Source organism: Vigna unguiculata, chromosome 7 (assembly GCF_037176805.1).
Source record: "Vigna unguiculata cultivar grain cowpea cultivar isolate G323 ecotype 2 chromosome 7, ASM3717680v1, whole genome shotgun sequence".
NCBI classification, from domain to species: domain Eukaryota; kingdom Viridiplantae; phylum Streptophyta; class Magnoliopsida; order Fabales; family Fabaceae; genus Vigna; species Vigna unguiculata.
In genome coordinates, this window is record NC_140798.1 from 45,566,587 (window position 1) to 45,590,294 (window position 23,708).

At 31.8% G+C, this 23,708-nt stretch overlaps 2 protein-coding genes across 5 annotated transcripts; one reads left to right on the forward strand and one right to left on the reverse strand.

Moving 5' to 3' along the window:
- Positions 1-8,973: 8,973 nt before the first annotated feature.
- On the forward strand, positions 8,974-11,640 carry PDE331 (Octicosapeptide/Phox/Bem1p family protein). Its single transcript, XM_028079557.2, has 2 exons — positions 8,974-10,259; positions 10,475-11,640. The coding sequence occupies exons 1-2, from the start codon at positions 9,028-9,030 to the stop codon at positions 11,346-11,348; spliced, it is 2,106 nt and encodes a 701-aa protein (XP_027935358.1). The 5' UTR covers positions 8,974-9,027; the 3' UTR covers positions 11,349-11,640.
- A 2,329-nt stretch (positions 11,641-13,969) lies between these two features.
- Positions 13,970-19,831, reverse strand: ELP2 (elongator protein 2). Of its 4 annotated transcripts, XM_028081557.2 has the most exons (10): positions 19,602-19,831; positions 19,420-19,507; positions 19,138-19,223; positions 18,849-19,002; positions 18,595-18,755; positions 17,814-18,485; positions 17,207-17,528; positions 15,458-15,675; positions 14,984-15,161; positions 13,970-14,693 (listed from the first exon to the last, which is right to left on the reverse strand). In XM_028081557.2, exons 1-10 carry the CDS (start codon positions 19,743-19,745, stop codon positions 14,206-14,208), a joined length of 2,511 nt encoding a protein of 836 aa, XP_027937358.1. In that variant the 5' UTR covers positions 19,746-19,831; the 3' UTR covers positions 13,970-14,205. The 4 variants fall into 4 exon arrangements, with proteins under 4 accessions (XP_027937358.1, XP_027937360.1, XP_085532306.1 ...); XM_028081559.2 differs by lacking the exon at positions 19,602-19,831 and having other exon boundaries at positions 18,849-18,896; positions 19,420-19,509; XM_085676180.1 differs by lacking the exon at positions 19,602-19,831 and having other exon boundaries at positions 18,849-18,896; positions 19,138-19,228; positions 19,420-19,497.
- Between the last annotated feature and the right edge of the window lie 3,877 nt (positions 19,832-23,708).

The following is a 23,708-nucleotide window of genomic DNA, read 5'->3' on the forward strand; positions in this document are numbered from 1 at the left end:
TTAACTACTGAATATAAAAACGTGAATTTTTGAAATTCCGATACAAGAATTGTGAAACGAAAACGGTGAATTAGAAATTAGAAAAACAAAAGTTACAGAAAAGAATAAAATTCTGAAATTATACAGTTATTGGTTTGTTTGAAACCGCGGAAACAGACAAATACCTTGGAACTGGTAAATTTGGGAGATTGAGCAAGAAAATCCAAATCTTGGTATATCGAAAATTTGAAAGCCCTATGATCATTCATGCAGCGGTGATGGTCCTCATTGATCTTGCAGAAGATAATGAGTGCAGCAATGTCAAAAGCATTTTTACTAAAATCATAATGCATAAAACAACAAGGTTCCTGAACATCTCTTTCTCCTTTCATTGGGTTTCCAAATTCTTATCTCTTCTTTCTTTTGCAACAATTAATCCCTGCGTTGGGACAATCATCGCTATCTACATCATCCAATGAACCTTACCGAGGACTTTTTCATCCAATGAACCTCGTTGGTATGACATTTTTCATTCACGACGGAACAAATTATATACTTTTATCACACATTATAGATTAACAATTACCTTTTAATCTTAACTTTCGAGAAATTAAATTTATGAATTTATATGAAAGTTATATTTATAGATTAATATATGATGTTATTATTAATGTTGTTGCAGGAGTTAACGACAACCTAGGGCTCAGTAAAGTTGGATTGAGTTGTTGGTAAAGTGAAGCCCAATCCACCCTTAAAACTTCATGCCTGTTCCTTAAAGACAACACATTTCGTCTTCTACTGCTTCGAACACATTCCACTCTTGCCTTTATCTTCCTGTTACCCTTCTTCTACAACACCACCTTTTCAAAGATTACATTTTTTTTTTTTCTCAAAATGTTAAATACTGACTTAGTTTTAGCTTCCATTTCACGCACCAGGTATTAAAAATTATAGCATATTTTGAGCTACCCTGCAAATGTTTTTGACAATTAACTATAAAATTATTAAACCTTGTCATCACAGTTGACTAATAATAATTATAAAGTTTTTCAAAAATGGTAAAAAAAAAAATCATAATGGAGGCTTAGAAATATTTCAGTCATCACACTTCGTTCTTCACGCCTCTTGACGCCGTTGCAACGAAAATTCCATTGAGAGAGTGGGTCCATTTCATGAAAAGACTAGAGTTTGTCTTATAGTAGGGTTAATAGGGCGAATATTCAAATTTTGTAGCTTCAACACATCACATTGCAAATTCACTCTAATTCTTACTCTATTTCGGCTATAACATAAGATCACTACTATCATTTTAATTTTGACCACAACCTTTCAATCATGGTAAACCATACTTTCTGCTTTTGCATTTTGTCTATAATTACCTTATTATACTGTTCAAGATTCATCGTGTCTCCGTATAGTGACATGGTTTTCCAACACTTTCTCTCTTAACCCACACACTATGCTTTTACCCTTCCAAAATATTTTCATTTCTTTAGTAGAATGTCGCTTTCGACTCCAAACTGTTACCGTCTATTGATTTAGCATCCAACGTTATAAAAGTTATTTTAATTTTAACTACTTAACTACAACAATGGTTAAATATTTTGGGATCCTTAAAATCGACATTGTTAAACTGAGTTTCTAAAATTATGAATACAACAAGTTTAATTCCAAAGTTCAAATAATTTACCCCTAAATTTGACTTTTCATGCTTTTACTCAATAGAGTTTATTTGTAATATCTATGGAAGACTATACCGACTGAAAGTCTAAAAGAATTATTGGTAATTATGTTAATTATTTGTTTTTAACTAAACTAATCTTTTACTTGTATTATTTTACAATGAAAAAGTGATTTTTTTTTCTTATTTGAATATTACCTTTTTAACCGTGTTACTTGAAATAATAAAAACTCATTTAACATGTTAAAAACAAAATAACATAGTTAAGTTAAAAAAATATATTTATTTATTTTTAAAATTTGAAATAAAAATTATCAAGATTTTGAAATAAATAAATTAGAATTTAACAATAAAATTAAAGAAAATAATATTTAATCTTAAATAATATAATTAATATCTTACATCTATTAGATGTATAACTTCAAATCATAATTAGTTATAAAATACCCTAAACAAACAAAAATATAAAATGTATTCTATTTGCCATCATTAAATAACGCATCATATATGTAAAATATATATCTACACACAATGATTTATATAAAATATGATTTAAAAGTTAAAATAAAATGTGCGTTTGCCGGGAGTTGAACCAGGTCTATTACTTAAAAGACAATTATCCTAACCGTTGGACTACAAACACTTTTGATTTTGATGTAGATATTAACAATATTTCATTAAAAGTAAATACTTTAAGTTCTAATATTTCAAAAACAGTATATATACATGAAATTGAAATCAGTTTAAAAAAGGAATATGCTGTTATCATAATTGTCTAAAAAAAAAATTCTTAAAAGGCAGATTAATGTGAGAAGATTTTTTCCTTACAATATTATTTTACTTACTTCTTTTTTAAAATTCCTAATTTTCTGTTTCCGTATGAAAATTAATGTATTTGTTATATTGTTAAGAACTTCTAAAATCAATATTTTTTAAAATATATTGCACCTACGTTTGACCTCTAACCTTAGCGACTTAATTCGACTTAATTTAAAAAACTAAACGCAAACTCTATTTAAAAAAAAAAATCCTCATTTTTATTTATATATATTACATTTTTTTGTCAACAAATACCTACCGTATTAACTAATACTTTACTTCCTTTAAAAAAATTTATATATTAGTTCAGCAGCTATTAACAGTTGAACTACTCATAGTTAATAATCTGTTCTGTCACAGTTTTTAATTAAATATTATCATTAAATTTAATTTTAAGCTGTTTAATCAAAATTTAATGTGTAGTCAATACGAAGAGATATAATATACGTGAAAATATTTACGTACATCTAAAGGATATTTAACGTGTTAAGTGATAAATAGATACATAGTTTTCGTGAATGTCTTGTTCTCTGTTGGGTTGGGTGGAGTGTTCGGTTCGATGCTCCATAAATTATTTTATGTTTGAGATTAGGAAATTGAAGTTAGTGACTCATACCTTAAATTTTCTAAAAAAATTATGGTAACAATAATATCTTAAATCATTCTTCTTACAAAACTTGTAAAATAGAAAATAATTTATCACATGTCACTATTTCATTATTTGATTGCAAAAATTATAATCTACCAACATGAAAATACAAAATTATCTAGAAGAACTAAATTCGTAAAAAACTATAAAAGAAATAGTTGCCCAGAAAAAAAAAATCCCAAAACCATTACATTTAACTTAGATTAAGTATTTTAAACTTTCCTTAACTTTCATTAAATTTTGAAATTAGTTAATTTTAAAATTTTGGATTAATTTAGTCTTAAAATTTTATTAGATTTATTTGATGTTTCGTATGCATTTCAGGATTATATTTGAGTTATTTATATTATTTGACACATTTTTATTTTAATATTAAGTCAAATACTATTATGAAACGCGCTTGAAATGTTAAATAAATTTAATAAAATTTTATTAAAATGACTAAATTTAAGTATTTTAAAAAATAAAAAAGACTATATTATTCAAAATTTTAAAATATACTAATTTTAAAATTTTATATTTTAAAATTTACCAAAAAATAAAAAATAAAAACATATTTAATCCTATTTTGAATAAGTACTTCTGATTTTCTTTCGTGCATCAATTTGTTTTGTTTGAGAGTCTGAAAATGGTTGTTGAAATTCAAAGAGATTGTTTTTTGGGTCAAAGCAGAGTGGGGTCATGTATGAGTTGGCAATGACATCTTCGAAAACTGGGTGGAGGTAGGGCACTGGACCATAAACTAATGTTGAAAAAAATAATTATTAAAGTACTCTTTTTCATAGAAAAATATAATCCTTACATATAATAAATAATAAATGCACACTTACTTTATGTATAAGCAATAAATATGCGTGGATGTAGCATTTAATAAACACAGTACTCAACCTACACACATACTCCCTCTCACCCATACTATAAAATCTCTACAAAGCTATCATTTAATAAAATAAATATTTAAACTATTTCTATAAGATATAATACTTTTGTACACGTGTTATCTAAAACAGTTCATTTATTTCTAGCAAAACCATGCTAGAGTCAGTAAAGAAAAATATATGGGATAGTAGTAACTAATTAAATCAAATAATTTAAGGTTAATATTCGGACTAAAAAGATGACTTAGCTTATGATTTCCAACCGAGGGTCATGTTTTATCGATATCATGATAATTAACCATTTTATACTTTTTCAGGATTTTAAAAAGACCAAATTGTTGAAAAGTAGGTAATAAGAAATGAGTTTAGTACTGGTTAAAAAATATATTTACATGTTATTTTTTTGTAATACGATTGGTTAATTAAATGTTTTAGTCGTCAATAACAAAGTCAACTAGACAAACACATCAAAACTTGAAAAAGAATAGTTATTTATAGAATGATTATTTTTTTATATTACGCAATTAGTCATCATTGAAAGTATTATAAATATACAATAATGTTATTACTCCAATATTTTAAATTTAAATTTAACTTTAAAACTTAAATTTAAAATAATAATAATAAAAGTAATAATAAAACTAGTTATTATTATTATTATTATATTATTATTATTATTATTATGATCACTGTTATACGTTTCATACAATTATGTTAAATAGAAGTTTATTGTATTACTATACAATTATAAATTTGTTTTATTATAATTAGGAGAAAATATATTTAAATATTTCAATTGAAAAATATATATGTACAAGTATACTGGACGTATATAACTCGGTGAACTCATTTCAATTAAATCGTCTTATTTTAAAAACACAGAGTATTTTTTGTACCATTAATATTTAAGTACCTATGGATTTAAGTTTGTCTTTTTTTTTATTACGATCAAATAATAATAATAATAAGTTTGACCTTTTTTATTACAAATGGATTTAAAGACAGAAGAATGATATTCACCTATTAAAAACTTATAAAGTAAATCAGACATAAATATAAATGGTAAGGATTTTGTTCGAGTAATAAATAATGTAATATTATATATACAAATATTTTCTTTTAAATATTGATATTGAGTATATCATCATATTTAATATAAATAATAAACATGCTAAATGGTAAACCTTTTCGATTAGGAACTTATTTATACTTTTTATATTTAATATGGTGATGAAAAATTGTGAATTCGCTAATAATTTAAAAAAGTAAAATTGATTTGATAAAATTTATAAAATAGATGAAAAAGGTTCTAGGTTTAACTGACTTAACATTTATCAATAAAAAAAAGTGAGAAAACTTACCCGTAGTGACGTGTTTCTATGCTATGGAAAAATAACACTATAAAATATAGAAAATTATGTAGTAATTTCAACCAATTTACTTTTTTATTGTGATTATGTCAACCTTTTACCCTCAAATATTGAATCTTTGTGCATGGGGCATAAGAGTCATTTTGGAAAAACAAAAGATGGTAAGATTAATTAATTATATTTTTTGTATAATTAATTAAAAAATATCTATAAGTATGAGTACTATCCAGATCCAGCAAAATATCTATAAATATCTAAGAATTCTTCCTTAAATAAAATAAACTGACATCCACTTTTTAAGCGGACATTGAACACCTGATACGTAGGAATATCTTGTAAACAAAAAGAAATATATTTAGTTATTTATTTAAATTTAGTTATACTTAACTTTTAAAACAATGGTCTTTTGACAGTGGTTTGAATTTTATTATATAAATATAATTCTTTACTTACTTTTTCCTCGATTTTCGTTATATTTATACTTATTGAAACAATTTCATCTTCCACACTTTTTTTTTAGTTTAGTATGCAACAGTGATCCAAGTGTGAAAAGAGTAAATAATGTCGTAAAAGAAAGTTAAAACTGTTCCCATAATCATAAGCCACATACACATATATTATGTCAGTGAATATTATAAACATAAACTAGATAAGTCAAAATTAAGAGAAAATGAATAATTGTATAGTTCAAAAAGTTCTTAAAAATTAAGTAAAAAAAATAAGTATAGAAATAGTAAAAATAAAACTTTATACTTCTTAATAAACTGATTGTGACTATAAGATATTCGTTCCGTGTATCAAATTTAAAAAATCAAATATTATTTATACTTCTACTTAATCGAGATTTTTATCATAAAAAAATTATTTTGATTAAACTACAAAATTTCTTAATAGAAAGTGAAATAGAATGCGAATTTAAATTACATAATAAGATGTTATTTGAATATATAATTTGGTTCTTAAGAAAATATTTAGCTAATGAAATATTTGTAATAAAATAATTAATTCAAAATTCAACATTTATTATAATAATTGGATTTGATATGAAGAATATTTTAAATAAATAATAAAATTTATGGATATAGAATAGTATTTAACTTCATGTTTATAAAATGAAGTTTAAAATCAATCGAAATTAGTTAAAGGTGACAAACGGATATATTAATTACACTCCAATATTCGAGATAGTTAAGAAGGGCATAGATTTGCAATTACAATTACATGTGTATGTGAAATGAGAAATATGAGAAATAAAACCAAAATTTTATAAGATTCCATGTTATGTTAGATTTATTCTTAAAACCAATTTGCATTAATTAAAGTGTCAAATGAATATATAAGTGTCTATACCAAAACTCTTAAAAGATAATGTGAAACTTTTTAACAAGTTGAACATTAAGTATTAATTATAAACAATCAATTTTGAATTTTTGGATCTTGTTAGGAGTGATAAAATAAACGCAAATATGTCATTAAATTAGAATGTTAAATAAATACTTCTTGATCTTGTGTTTGAATTTTGTTAGAAATGACGTTACATCTTATTAAAACTGACATCATCTCAATCCTGTCCTATAGACACTTGATGAATTCGATAAAATGTATTAAGTTAAATTAATTTTTCACTCGTCATACCACCATCCTCTTTGATACAATGAATATTAAGAAGACAATTCCTATAACATACATGATACATTTTTATTCTAAATCAGAGGTTAAATTTTAAATTCTTCTTCTAACTATGATCACTTGATACATTCCTCTATCCAAGATTAATAATCAATAAAATAAAAATATATTTAGACATCATAAATGCATTTAATCACTACACAAAAATATAATGTTTTGGTAAATACATGTCCACATTTAATCATTGACCATTAATTCACATAAATATATATTTCATAGTTAATCATTCACATGTATGTTTTCTATACAACATAATTCATTGAAATAATATTTTACATATATACAAAATTAAACATTTAACATATTTTTTCATTATCCAATCATTTAACATTATGTACGTGTGATATTTTATCCTATGTTAAAATATTTAAAACATGGATGTTTTTACCAAAGTGTTCAATGTTATTATATAAAACATGAATATTTTTAATTTTGAAAAACTTTCGCATGTTGAATGTATATATAATTTATAACCATGATTTATCTCATAGTTAAAGTAATATTGTTATGATTAAAATCTAAATTAATTGGTTAAAAGAGAAATACCGGTTCATTCTTTTTATCACAGTATGTAAAATTAAAATCTTCTGTTTTTATGAATTTTTTGTTAAGAAAAAAGTTGATGATGTATATTTTTCTCTTAGTGAGTTTGTAAGCACACCCAATCCGAGTCAGGGCGTCAGGTGAAAACGTTACTGTGGCAGTTGTCAGTTCTCACTTTACAGCCTCAACCTCATGCCCGCCGTTTACCTCCTTATTCCCACGCGCCTTATACGGTAAGCAATTCAGCGCGTCAAACCCACTTAGTTGCGTTATAACGCCGTAACCGTATCTTATCCGTCAAACATAAAACGGTTTTACATGTTCCGTTATGTCAGCCTGATACTTTTTTTCATGTTTGGTCACTAGTTACCACCACCCCACTTGTTTACTCTGATTTCCAATTTTCCTTAATTATGGTTTGAGTGAGTGATTAAGCTATGAGGTTTCATAACAGACACTTATGATAAAAAAAAAGTTATAAATCCTACCCCAAAATGCTAACTCTTTATGTCAATATCCCAAAATCCAAAATTCTACCATTTATTTCTCCTATTTACCCCTTTCATTCTATTTTGTCATGAACAGAACAGATACACTGGCCTTGTGATTATTGGTTATTATGCTATTTATGGGTTTTAAAAAAGTTGTCTTTTTACAATTTGAAGTTGGGTTCTTTAGTTTGGTTAAAGTAGATTCATGTCTTGAATAATTGCATATTAACAGGCTAAATGAAAAAAAAAAAAACTTGTTTTTCTATCACCATGTTACTGGATATTTAAATAATTTGAGAAATTGGTAAAGTGTTTATAATTGAAAGTTAGGACAAGTTGAGTAGAAGATATGGTGTTTCTTTAAAATGACATTTTTGTACTTTAATATTTTTTTTAATACAAATTAGTTTTTAAGCATGTATTGCTTTTTTAACAAATAAATGGTTACGTGTATGATGAAATTTGAAATACTAACCACATTAGCAAGAAACCTATCCTGATACATAGAACAGATCTGTGCAGAATTTGGAAAAATGAGTGAAGAAATGAAAAATAGAAATGATGGAAGAAAGATTAAGATTATGATAATGTTTAAAAATGAGAATTAAAGATAGGAAAAGTGAGTAGGATTGCATGAGGCAGAAAGAAACGAACCCAACTGGGTCCAATGAGTAAACCAGCTGGCAAATTCAGACCTTCATCCTCCCTCCACATCATACAGTGTTTTTTTCCACTTCCCCTTTCCCACAGTATTCCATCCCCAACTTCGCTTTTTCCAATAACCCAACAAACAAAAAATATTTAATCAATAAAAACTATATTTCTATTAAAAAATAAAAACAAAAAACCAAAGGCATCAAGTTACTATAAGAACATCCCAAGAGCGCGTTCCTTCCTCCCTTCTCTCTCCTTTTCTCACACGCTCACCATGGAGGTGCAACCGCCAACACCCTCGACTGCGCCGCCACCTCCGCCGCCACACCTCAGTTACCCTGACTCGGTGGAATCCTCACCGCGCTCCCGCAACACCGACTCCTGGGACGAGCCCTTTGCGCCGGCGTCGTCCAAGCTACGTCTGATGTGCAGCTACGGCGGACATATCGTTCCGCGGCCACACGATAAGTCCCTCTGCTACGTCGGCGGCGACACGCGCATCATCGTTGCGGAACGCGCTACTTCACTCGCGGACCTCTCCACACGCCTCTCCAAGACGTTCCTGAACGGACGGACCTTTACGCTGAAGTACCAACTCCCGAACGAGGACCTCGATTCTCTCATCTCCGTCACCACTGATGAAGACCTGGAGAACATGATCGATGAGTATGACCGCACTGCCGCTGCTGCCACCTCCGTCGTCAAACCCTCCCGCATCCGCCTCTTTCTCTTCCCCACCAAACCTGATTCCACTCACTCCATTCCCTCCCAAATTCTCGACACCTCAACCAAATCGGACGACTGGTTCTTGAATGCCCTAAACGGCAACGGAGTACCTAACCGAGGGTTTTCCGACTCTGCTTCTGTTAATTGCCTTGTCGATCTCGATGACGAGGTTGCCGGGAACAACCTCGAACCCGGTTCCAAAGACGTTGGGGATGGTGGTGCTGGTGCTAGTGTTGGTGGAGCCGCTTCTTTGGGTGGATCTTTCGGGAACGGCAAGAATTTGAAGCAGGATGTTCACTCCGTTCCCGATTCGCCGATGCTCGAAACGACATCATCGTTTGGGTCCACTTCGTCGTCACCATCGCTGGCCAATTTGCCGCCGATTAGGGTTCATGTCGTGGAGGATCAGAAGGTAATGGGGATTGAGGAGCAGTTCGCGCAGATGGGGGTTGGAGTGGGGCAGAAGCAGCAGGATGAGGGATTTGTTTTGCTGTCTTCGCCACCTCCTCCGCCAGTCCCGGCCACCCTCGCCGCCGTGGGTGTACCGATTGGGCCACCCACGATTGTCGCTGGCGATTATCACAACCGGGTTGTCTCCGATGATGAGAGATCCGATCATGGGGTTCTGGTTGGGTATAGAAAGCCTCCCACTCCTCAGCCACAAGTACAGACGCAAGCGCAGTCACAAACACAAACCCTTGCTCCTCAGTTTCAACAGAAGTCAACTGGTGGTAGCGGCGGTGGTGTTGTTGATTTGCCCTCTCCCGATTCAGTTTCAAGGTATGCTCAATTTTCATTTTCTCTCTGGTTTTGGCTGAGGATTGTTCTAATTGTAATAAAAATGTTGAAATTGGATTCATTAGTATTTCATTTGCATGTTGTGTCGAGTGCTTGGGTTTGAGTGTGTAGGATTAGTGAGGTGATTTGGTTATTGGTGATGGATTTCAATTGGCACTGTTTGAATTAGGTTTTTGGTGTTTATTTTGATCCTGCAGTGATAGTAGTCTTGCGAACGCAATTTCGCGTCAGAAACCTGCTGTATATCAAGAACAAGTTCAGATTCAATCTGGGACTACAAGGGTTCCTAGTAACCCTGTGGATCCGAAGCTCAATGTTTCTGATCCGCACGGTCGGATCCAGATGCAGCAACATGTACAGGACCCTGGATATTTGTTACAACAGCAATTTGAACAGCATCAGCAGACGCAGCAGCTGCCACAACAGCAATTCGAGCAGCACCAGCAGGCGCTGCCACAACAGCAGCAACAGTTTATTCATGGCACACATTTCATCCACCATAACCCTCCAATTTCTGCGTATTATCCTGTATATCCTTCCCAGCAACATCCACAGCAGCCACAGCTTTACTATGTTCAGGCGAGGCAACCCCAGACTTACAACCTACCCGTGCAGCAGGCTAATATGGGTGACTCTGCTGGAAATCTTGCTTCTAGCCGCCCACAAACTCCACCAAATCCTGCTACACTGGTTCCACAATCTGCTGCATACAATCCCATGAGAAATGCTCCCATGCCTAAAACTGAAATGAATGCTTACAGAGCCGCAACTGGAGGCACCCCTCAACTAGTTCAAGTTCCTACAAGCCAGCATCAGCAACAGTATGTCACTTACTCACAGATTCACCATCCTTCTCAGTCCATGGCTCCCAATTCTGCTCCCCAGGCGAATTATGGTTTTGATTATGCTGATCCTGCTCATGCTCAAATATACTACTCTCAACCCTTGGCACCCACAATGCCTTCCCAGTACCAGACTATGACTGCTGCTGCTGTGATGATGCAGGAAGGTTCAGCTCAGCATCCCTCAGACAGTTTGAAGCAGCAGATAAGAACCTCACAGCCATTATAAACCAGTACTTGAAAAAAAAAGAAAAAAAAAGAAACAATTTTGAAAAAAATGGGTTTGGTTTCCCTTTAAGTTTTATATGCAGTTCCTGTCGTCATGTTTGGTGAACTGTTTGTGGTATGTATTTTGATAGAAAAATAAGAAACTGTGATCATCTTGTACTCTTTCTTGTATGTCATAATTTATAATTTATATAGGAAACGAAATTGGTCCAAGGATATACTGTAAAAGGTCAAGTCTGAAACATTGTATTGTGAAGTTCAAATATCAATTCCTGAAATGATTGTCATATAAATTAGCGGGTTTTGTTTCTTGCTCTGTTGTTGTCATGGTGTTCATGATAAACTATTAATCCGTCTTTACAAGTGCAATGGGAAAGGCCATTTTGAAGTTTTGGACTGGCAGTTTACCACCCTTGGCCTCTTATGGGACCGCAAGTTTGCTCTTGTGCGTGCAGTAGGCAAACCACATATTGTTCTGGCCGTATTTTCAATCCTCTCGTCCGTTTTACACGCGAAAATCATATTTATTATGATTGATTTCAGGTTTTGCTGCGCAAGACCAAAAAATAATGTCCGTATGAGTTTTAGTTTGAATTTGATTCTCCTTGATGAAAGCTACGCCTTGAATTATCATCTACAACTACACGGCAGCTTTTAAATGCACAACTACAAAATTACTGCTCCTTGGAATGCTCGATGATCAAGTGGATCCTTTACTATAATTTCAAGCTGCATAGTATGACTTTATACGGAGGTTAGTGAGTCCAATGAAAATTGATCACGCGCGACAACTATGTTTCTACTTATCCCAGTTTTGGATTCATAGCTTATTTTTCATTTTATGTAAGAATTCTGCATAGAAGCTAGTCTCTTATATTGTTGAGACAACTGGAGGATCAGAGTTCAAATACTAGTTAGTAAAAGGAGACGGGCACTTACAGTAACAAGACCAATTTCTTATCAAGACTCAACTGTATAATAACAAACACTGATAAGCAAAAGTGCTTGATTGATGTGAAATTTTAACGTATAGTGCATTTTAAGATTTAATATAACCCCTGCACAACAGAGTGCACGTTACATATTGTTGATTTTGCTGAATTTCATGTGACTTTAGTGGCAAGGTACATAAGATTCTATGTTTTCTTGTATTCAAATATGCACTGAGCACTAGTTAGTGGTTTATTTAAGAATAGTTTAACTGTACGAGGTTGAAATGTTAGGATCAGGTATGTAAGATTTGGCTGGGTACATGGTTGGGAGTACAATTCTGCGGGGCTCGAACCAAATAGAAATAATGAGTCAAAACAACGACAAATATAGTTATATCTCAATATTATCCGACTAGACGCTTTCAAGATTATGCAGCTGCCTACGCTAAAACGTTGTGATCCGTGAGTTATAATAAAATCCTGGGACTAGTGGTTGATGCTGACTCTGCTTCAAACAACTTATTGCATACCTGTGATGTATTATTAACATTATCATCCACATTAATGACGGAGCTAGCAATTGTCAAATGGCTTATGGTCCCTACCTCTCCAATGTCAACGTAGGTCAGTGTCCCTCACCATCCCATAATCTGGGTTTTTCTTGGAAGAATGCTACCGATTCAATGAACATAATTGGTGCATTATTGCCGACAGAGGTTTTAGGGAGCCTTAGTCCAAAGTGGAAGTTGGGTTGATCATGGAAACCCATATGACTATGAGAAAAGCATGGAAGAATAGTGTGTGTACGTACACCCCACCCAAATTAATGCCATGTTTTAATTAGTACCATCACCCTTGCCCTTTGCTTCCAAGAACTGAATCCCATCAATGAGCCATTTTCTAAAATTTGATTCTCTGCCTCCCAAGTTTTAATGGATGGTCGGAGTGTCCAAGGCACTGAGTAAAAAGCTGCCTATCAATGGCCCCACTCATGATCATCATAAAGTTTTACTTCTCTTCAATTTTATTCACCAGATACACTTGCCTTCTCGGAGCTCCCACAGTTTTTAAAAAGACACTGATGTTAAATCAGAATCATCTACTTCAAAGGGTGAACAATATATCTGTCATAATGAACATAACACGTTTACATATTCTCAATGGAATATTCGAAGCTTTTGCCTTTGTTTGGAAGTGGGAAAGGAAAGGATGAACAGAACATTTATTAATTCATAACATCCGTGTAATACTATATGAGAGAATAAAGATTGCAATTCTACAAATCTTTTCCTTTCCTTTTTTTAGCATGTATCTCTTTTTCTTCCTTTGATAAAAGAACGAGATAATCTTCCCATATTCACTCGAATATTAGCATATCATTTAGGCTTGAATCCACAATCGACACAATGAACAATTCTTAATCGATGAAGGTTGGCAAGCATATGCTCGTTTATGACTATTTTATGCATAAAACAACATTTTCGTCCTAATTTTCACTTAAATCACTTTCAAGCATTTCATTACAAAGTTCTCACCCTCTCACCACGGTCTCAACGTTAATTTCGCGAGACAATGACAAGTGCTAAACTGAAGACCGTTATTAGAGACACTTTTGGAGGGTATGATTACCCGCAATTCACATGGTAATGATGTAACGTGCCCAGTGACTACGGGCTCATTTTTCGGACAATGAAAAAGAAAATACGATAAATATTATTTTAATGGCGTGACACCAAATAATTTTACAAAATGGACCTAATGAGCTCTGTTTATGTAGCCGAATGCAATTCCTGACAATAGAAGTAACACTAATAGGTATTTCTGGAGAAGAAGAACGCAAGCTATAAATTTTCTTCGCCATAGGTATGAGGATCAAAAATCAATCTACATATATATCAAAAATGAAGGGGGAACAATAATCTAATTCTAAACCGTTACATCAAACACTCTTACACAATTATCAGCTCCGCAAGAAGCAAGTTGAAGACTCGTGTGATCTTCCTGATTTTTCTTCCACGCTAAGCGGTTTACAGCAGAGGCATGGCATATAAAAGGATCTATACGTACGACAAGAGCAGCAACCAAACCTGGTGCTGCTATGCAACCATCATCTGCTCTGTTATAAGATAGATTCCACAATTCTATTTGCCCATTTTCCATTCCAACAGCTAGAAGTCCGTGATCCCTTTGATTATGGAGACCAACCCAAGATAACGCTGTCACACTACTCATAAATGGAGGCAAAGTCATAAGCTGTCGGATGGATGAATCCTTTTCAACGGCCCAGATTTTCACCGTCTTATCCCGTGAGCCTGTTGCGAATTCATGACCATGAGGATTCCATGAACATGACCAGATAATCCGCTTGTGCCCCTCCTGCCTCGCAAGAAGACTATAATTGATTTCACCGGACCCTGTAACCACAAGTTAGTGATTAGGATGTCTGTTGAGTTGTAGTAACTAAACCCTAAATCCGAAATCTTAAAAACAAAAACTTGCAACTGTTACAGTTCTGAAAGAGTCCCAGTAAATGATTGTGAATATTTAGCTTCAAGATAAGAGTTAGCTCAGTTTCATTAGTTTTGTGCAGATTTGAGACTTATCATTCCATTTCAAGTAATGTCAAGTGTGAACCACGGAAAATCACCAAATGATGATATCAAAATGGTGCAAATCTATGTCTAAGAAATGAGGATGTGTGTACCTGTTCTTGTGATTGAAAAAACAGAGAACTGACGATCCCTTGAGACAGTTAAAAGAAAGTTGTCGTCATGTGAGAATTCCATCTGTGTCACTGTTAAACTGTGGGATTGCAAGCGGCCAACGGCTTTCCATGAACCAACCTGCCAAAGCCATACCTCTGCCACAGCAGCAGACTGAGCCTGTATTGCATAGAACAAATGTCCAAATGATACATAGCAATTTCAGTGATAAAGCAGAAAGGGGAACAAGGTTGAGACTGCCTAGCAGAACAATCTAAGCCAACTTGATTGAAGTTAATTCATATCCAATGTAGGGAAAACCCACTTAATGAAGAAGATTAATCCAATAAGGAGTGTCTACCCCTCTAGTTATGAGATATGCAAGCACAGAGGATTTCAATATAAGTAGGCATTTGATCTTCTGTGTAACGATGGTAATCATACAGGTTCGTAGCTAGATGAATAACACTACATACCTTACATGAAGAAGCAACAAGCTCACCCCTATGATCGCAGCATAAAGAAAATAGTTCATTTCCATGCCCATATAGTTTATGTGATTCAGGCCAAAGTGTATGCCAAGCCAGTTGATCTTCAATTGGAGGTTCGGTGAAAACAGTTGGAACAGCGTCCGGAATAGTTTCAAGGGTGTCAATACCATCGATGCCACTTCTCTCGGGGATCTCATGCACAGCTGCGATGTAGAAATACTCTAAAAATTATAAACTTTCAAAAGACTAACAGTTCAACATGCAAGGAAAAATGTATATTTGTTTTAAAAGTAGCACACAGTATCTTCCTAACTCTAATAAAGCAAATCTACACCCAATATACCAGTTCAAATCTCTGAGTGACCAGTTATCTCAGTCAGTTTATCTTGAAACCAGGTTCAGAAAAAATGTACCATTTTTTAATTTGTGAGAAATCAGAGTCTACTGAAGGCAAGTGACCAGTGCGCTAACGAACAAGCACAAAATAGTCATCAATCTCAACTAGAGTTCTGAACTGGCTAACTCTAAAAATGCTATAGCAGGATCACCATTATTCTAAATACTATAATACCAACAGTAACTTATAACTGCACATACGAAACAACAATTAACCCAAAACTACAAAAAATCATAATAAAAAAAATCACAGTTTATGGTCACAATCACTGTCAATCTAACAGCAAACATAATAAAAAAGTCAAAATCAAAGATGATACCTGATAGAAAGGAAGACTGATTTCATCAATTTGAAAATACCAGGACTTAAAAACAAGTTCAATCAACAGTACAGAACTAAAAACATGTTTTCTTTAAAAAAAAAGAAAAAGAAAATAGCAAGATAATCTTTTGTGTAGGGCTAAATGAGGAAAAAGAAACAGAACACGATAAAAAAAATTAGTCGTATAGAGTATGAAGCACAATATAAAAAGAAAGACAAAATTTTGCTGAATACTTTACCCAAACAATGATGTTTCACGGGTATGAATGAATTTTTTGATTCATGCATCATGGTAGCGCTGCAATTCTGTTAGCTCACAAAATCTGCTACTTTTGCTCACTATTGAAAACAGTTCCTCTATTAGAATCTCATTGTGGCCAAGGGTTCCGCACCATCAATATCATGATGTAGTGCACTATTGACTACTATGAGAGAATAATGATCTAAAATTCACATTTCTAAATTAGAGGCCTTCCTACAATAGGCCAGGCAGTAGAAAGAAACAACTACATAGTTCTGATTAAAAAGTTTACATCACTGCCACAAGGGAAAATTTAGAAGTCTATTTCCCGAGAGCTTATATGTTCAACAGATTAAACAGAATAGATGAGTCAATTGAGCTATTATGAGACTTCTACACATACCACTGCCCATTTCAAGCAGTAAATACTAGGGTTGAGTCTAGTATTTAAAAGCATGTTAATATTGAAATATTGAAAAAGTTAACCAGTAAATTACATTGAATTATGAATTAGCTTAGGTTGGTGCACATTTTACCTGATTATTAAGATTAATAAACTACATGGTTATATTTTTTTCTCTTACCTAATAGCATTCATTTTTAGTCTCAACCAGTGGATACATCCATCCGTGTAATTACAACCATGTGTAATAACTAGAAAAATCAACACCAAAGATTACATCGAGAAAGAAAACCAACATTTTTCCAAAACGGCCTAAATTCCCTGACATGCTTCACATCACCATCAAGTTTAACTTTCAACAGAATAACTGACCTTGAACATAAATAGGTTTCTGTGATAGTCCAAGAGCTGACATGTTTGCACCCAAAATCTGAACATTTCCTAAGATATCATCAGAAGAACAAGACTTCTGCAGAGTAGCATTATTTAATGTCTTAAGAAATGATAACGGGGCTTCAAATACTCTGGCAACTTTTTCATCAGCTCCACTGACAAAACGATGATTACCCTTCCCATGAATAACTGCCAAACAATTTATATCATGACCATGAACTTGAGGACGAGATATTTCATGCCAAAATCCTCCATCTTGGAGAGAAGCCTCAACTTTCCATGGAGCATAAATTCTAGTTGTCTGCAATTTTTCATATAGCCGCAGTTTCAGAGCCAATTCAAATTCAATAAAAATATTCAGTTATTATTTGAACAACAAGCTGACGAAACTAAAACAATTGCACAAGCAGCTTGAATTTCATTTTTTTTTTCTTCTGAAGTACAAAATTATGTTCTTACGCAAATTAGATAACAGGGTCAAGCCGTTTACAAATTCTAAAAAGCAAGCTCACAGAAAATCATGAGATAAATTAATAGACGTGATCGGTAGTTTATAACTTTTGCAGACCGAATGTGTTTTAAATACCTGGTCGTGACTGGCAGATATAATATAATCACCAGATCTAGCCCAGGAAATATCAGTAACAGGTGCAAAATGACCAGAGGGAACCTTTTGTGGCAGCCAATTATCATTACCAACATTTCTCCAAAGATGGAAAGATCCACCATATCCATGTGCTAAAATTGAATCTCCATTGGGGCTCCAATGACCACCATAGAAACCCAGAGCACAGTGGCTTAGTTCCCCAACAGTGACAACATTCATCCAGACACCAGAAGTCTTTTCAGGTTGCCAGATCATCATAGTCTTGTCCATAGATGCAGATAAGATACTTTGTGGTTGATAATAGGTATCCCCTTCTAGGGATGAAACCAAGGGGGGTTGCCACGTTACTGAATATACCCAATCCTCATGTCCAATTAAAAGAGATTCTAAGGATATCTGAAAAGAAGATGAACCAGCCAAAAGTACAGGACCTTCTATATAGGATGATAAGCTTATTTCCCCTTTCTTGTATATGCCATTTCCATTCAACATAGAGCTGCGTAATGCCATCTTCCAAATTCGTATGCCTTTATCCTGAGATGAACTAACCAGAAAAATATTGTTTGCTTCCCCATTCACATTTATAGGCAATGAGAAGTCCAAACTCCGGATCCAATCTGTATGGCCTTTTAGCTCACATGCATGTACAAGCTGGGTTCATAAGTAAAAGAAGAGTTTAATATTTTAAACATAAACCAACATAAAACACAAGATACCAAAAGTTCATGTTAATAATCTACAATTATGTGGATGCAGATACCTTTCCTGTCCTTCCACCACAATAAAGATGAACTTTGTTATCCAATCCTCCCATTGCGAGGACAATTTGCCCACAATCTCCAGGCAATTCAGCTAATGATAGGGCTACCATAGATTTAGATCCAATCGAGAAAGAATCCAGGCATGACAATTTACAGTCACCTAAAATGATGAAGCACGTCTCAATTAATGATCATTATCAAATGACTAACATTGTACTAAACAGAATTATTATCATTGAGAACTGCGGCTTACCGCTACCAGTCATTGGAAATACAAGTTCCCATACACACACAGTGCAATCTGAAGAAGTAGAAGCAAACATTGCCTCAGTTTGGGAAACCATAATTCCACTAATGCACGTAACACCTTTTTTGTGCAATTGTGGCAGTTGTAACACTTGCCTCCACTAAAAACAATTCAAAGACAAATACGCAAGAAACAATAATTTATAATTAATCTAAATTCCCAACAAACAAATTTCTCTCATAATTTATTCGTAAAAAACTTGAGGAAGAAAAAACGACAATCAAAGAACACATACCTTCCCATCCGCAAGGGACAGTTCCCACAAAATAATAGCACCATCTGCATCCCCAGAAAGCAAATAATGCTGCGCCAATTGTTTTGCTGCACTTCAAAGGGGAAAAGGATATCAAACATTGATTAAAAAAATTTAAACATTGAAACTGGTCCAGTAATTTCACAACAACTCACTATATCGTTATGCCAAATAGTTTTATTCAAGTTAAACTTCACCAGAAAAAAAAATACAAAAAATGAGCTTGCAGACTTCGAGTTGATGAGAGATGGAGAAAGCGAGCACCTTTAAATAGAAACTTGGAAGTTGGGAGCCAGTGGGTGCAATTCACAACTGCCTTGTGACCCGGAAGAGTAGTCACAATTTGAGCACTCTGCGAAAAACAAAAGGATGAATAAAAAGAAAGGAAAATAAAATCTAAGAAAAAAGGTGAGTATAAAAGTAGAAAAGGGTGGAAGAAAGAGGACCTTGGGGCAGAAAATAGCAACGGCGTTGTGAGCTCCAAAAGAGACGAAACCAGAAGCACCCCATGAAACGTTGTTCACTATTCTGTTGCATCCCGCTCCAATAAACACCCTTTTCACTTCCACTTCACCGCCGCCGCCAGGCATTTTCACTTTTCACGCACTGTGCACGCAGGGAGAAACTTTGAAGGCGGCGAAAGCTTTTGATTTTGGGTTCTCAGGCGAAAATAGAGCCAAAACCGATCGTAAGAAAGAAGAAAGAGAATTGGGCCCCAAGTGGGCTTCTGGTGCTTCTTTTGTAATGTTTGGTTCAATTTTTGGCGGAAAAACAAAGCCCAGATAGAAAGTTCATTCTTCGTTTTGAGCAATATCAATACAATGCTTTATTAATTTAACAAATATCAATACAATGCAACTCTTCAAATTGTAATTTTTGAATACATTATAATAGTATAGATGCATCAATTAAAAAATCACTAGTAATATAATAATATTATCCTCAACTTTATCATTTTTATTAGAATTTAAATTCATATATATATATATATATATATATATATATATATATATATATATATATATATATATATATATATATATATATATATATAAAGATTTCCTTTTTTGTCAACTTTTCAAAATATCAATTTTATCCTTTAAATATAATAATTTATTAAATTTTAAAAAATTAACCGTTATTTTCACAAACTTTTTATAAAATCTCTACTTCTTTTCTTCTTCTTTATTTATAAATGGTTATTCTTTTATCTGTTATGATATATTTCACTTTATTTTTAATAAATATAATTTTAATATATATATTAACTTAATAATATTATAATATTATCACCTAATATATATATATATATATATATATATATAATATTATTTAAAATCTTCTACATTGATGTGGAAAAAATTCTTTGGAGATTCCATGCAAGTATGTTGTTAAATTAGACAATACTTTTCTTATTTGGTAAACAATTTTCCTACTCTATTAAATGCAACTCTACGAGATAAAAATACAACATCTTTTTACTAATATTTACAATTGTTTAAATTGAAACAAGAGACACAACAATATGGTTCTTCATAACCTTGTATAGAGACATCATTCAAGAAAACGAATAACGGCTTAAATTCACAAGTAAACTTTTCCCAAAAGTTTAGAAAAATACTTATTTTACATAAATACTGATGACAATCTATTTAGCACTAATGCAACATATTTAAAAAGAACTTTCTCATTTTTGTAAAAAATTTCAGATTTATTTAATACAGTATATTTGCAAATTTTGTGTGCAAAACTTGTCTGTAATAATTATCAAATCAATAAAAATAAATTGACGTGGACAATTATTTTTAGTTGTTTTTTGAGATTTACTTCACAAATGGCTTGAATTTTAAAGATATAATATTTAATTTAATATTAAAATTATCAAAACGGATAATTCGGTTCGGTTCGGCTTGACCAATTATGGGTTGATCATCTAATGAGCCAGCTCAATCAAATTCACTTATTAGCGAATCAAACAAATTATAATCCAGTTCGGCCCATCACGGGTTTGTGGGTTAAACGTATTGACTCACGAACTCACTTAAATACAAAAAATACAATTTTTTTATTTTTATTCTTCAATCAAAACTAAATTATAATTATAGTTAAAATCTAAATAAACTTAAATACAATTCAGATATAAATTATTGATGTGTTGACTAAAAAAATAACTTAACATGACCCAAATACAAAGTTTAACTTAACAAAAAACACTTATATGATCATTTATTTGTGGGTTGATAACGGCTCACTACGGTTTAATTCGGATGAACCGAGTAAAAATTAAACCGGAATTAAAAGTTGTAAAAAAATTTCAACCCAACCCAACCAAACTCGTGATGGACAAACTCAATTTACTAGGGGGTTCAATCCATTTTCACATTTCCAGAAGGTTGGCCACATTAAAAGTGTGAGCGAGAATAATAATAATAATTAGGGAATTATATTCAGATTTTTTCTAAACAACACTTCCAGTATTTATGGTGTCACTGTACAATTGCTAACAATTATTGTCGTGGCTAATCTGGCAATGTTTTCTTTTTCTATTTGGAGGGATGGCGACAACCTAAAATAAACCTTAAGTCTTTTAAGTTTTTCTCATTAATTTTTATTTCTACAAATATCCGATTTCAAAGAAAGCGAACAGTAAAACATATAATGTAGCACACATTTTCTTCTTCTTTGCTTCACCTTTATTTTGTGTTTGGATCCGTTCACTCGGATCAAATAGTAGGAACGAATTATGTTTGGTTCAACTTATTTGAAAGACAGTGCGAGATCTGCGGTTGAGTTATCATTTTTGTTACCTATTAAACCAAAGGGATATGCAGAAAATTCATTTTATCTCGTTGAGTTTACTTATTTGTTTCTGTAATTTAACCTATTAAAATTAACTTCTATTTATCTTTTGACTTTCCACTTTTTTCTTTTATATATTATGCATACATAATTTAAAGAAAACATTACAAATAAAACTTGACAATACTTCTCATTATAAAAATAATAAAAATTTTCTGCAATCAATAAAAATTAAAATAATAAATAATATAATAACAATAAAAATAACGACACAAATAATCAATTATAATTTTTTAATTTCAAATAACAATTTCAATTTCATTTTAACATTATTTTCCTTATTTAAATTTAAATTTGCATTCCATTTATCATGAAAGGTAAATATGAAATTATACAATGTAATCTATTAAAATTAAAAATTAAATAAATTTTATTAATCAAATCATACATAAATTTTCACATACTTTTTTCTGACCTCGACTTAAATCACAACATATCTACTTTAATCCAAACAACTTCATTCTCACACACAAATCAACTTAAATTCATTCTACCAAATTCACATCCCAATCCAAACAACATCATATTAAAGATTTTTATGCAATAAAAAATTCTTTAAATGATAAAAACAAGTCTCTTTAACGCTATTAAAATAAAAATAAATTTAGAAAAAAAATACAGTCTCACAAGTAATTATTTATTTTTCAGTAAAATATATTTAATGTTTTTATTGATTTCTTTACTTTATTATTATTATTATTGAAAACGTAACAAAAAATAATAAAATTATTGTTATTATGATAAATATTTTAATTTGAAAAAAATAGTTAATTTAAAAAAATATTTAAATAAAAATAAAAATATTAAAAGATGATTATATGAAGAATAAAATTAATGAAGTAATTATGTTAATTTAAAAGAAAAATTTTGAAGTTTTGAAGGATAAAAATGGAAAATAAATATTTACACCGAAAAATCTCCTATATATAGCATAGAAGTTTAGATTATGTTTTGGTAGAGCTATAAAAATCGATTGGACTCGCGTACGAGTTTGAGTCGGGTTGGGTTTAAATTTTTTTATAAATTTTAATATGGATTGATTTTTGACTTGATCCACCCATGTTGAATCTGTGATAAGTTGAGTTGGCTCACCAACTGACAATTAAAGAGTTACAAAAATATTTTTTGTATTGAGTTGAGTTTTGCATTTAGGTCACGTTAGTTTTTTTTTTTTTAAACTAACATATTAATACTTTGTATTTTTGTGATTTTGATTTATATTTGAAGTTTAACATATTTTGAAATTTATTTAAATTTTAATCAAAATTATAATTTAGTTTTAAGTTAAAATAAAATAAAAAGTTATTTTTTTTAATTAAATAAGTCGATCTATTTAATTCATTAATTCATATAAATCAAATTAGATTGGAAATTTTTTAACTCGTTATCTTAACTTATGGTCCGATCAAACTAGATTACCCCTGCTGAAAGTTAAATGTTTTGGTTGGTCGTACTCCTTTTATTTTCAGTTAGTACTGTGGCTTTCTGTTTTATATATCATCATACCCAGAGATAAAAGTTGAATAAAAACTTAAAATAGTCCTTTACAGTTGCATTGTATACCACCATTGTTATCCATTACTTTTATTAAAACCATCGTTATCTTTTTATAAATACACTTCTCTCTTTTCTTACTTTTTTCTTTCCTTTTCTTTTTATTTACTCACTCCATCTTCTGTATCCTTTTGCAGTAA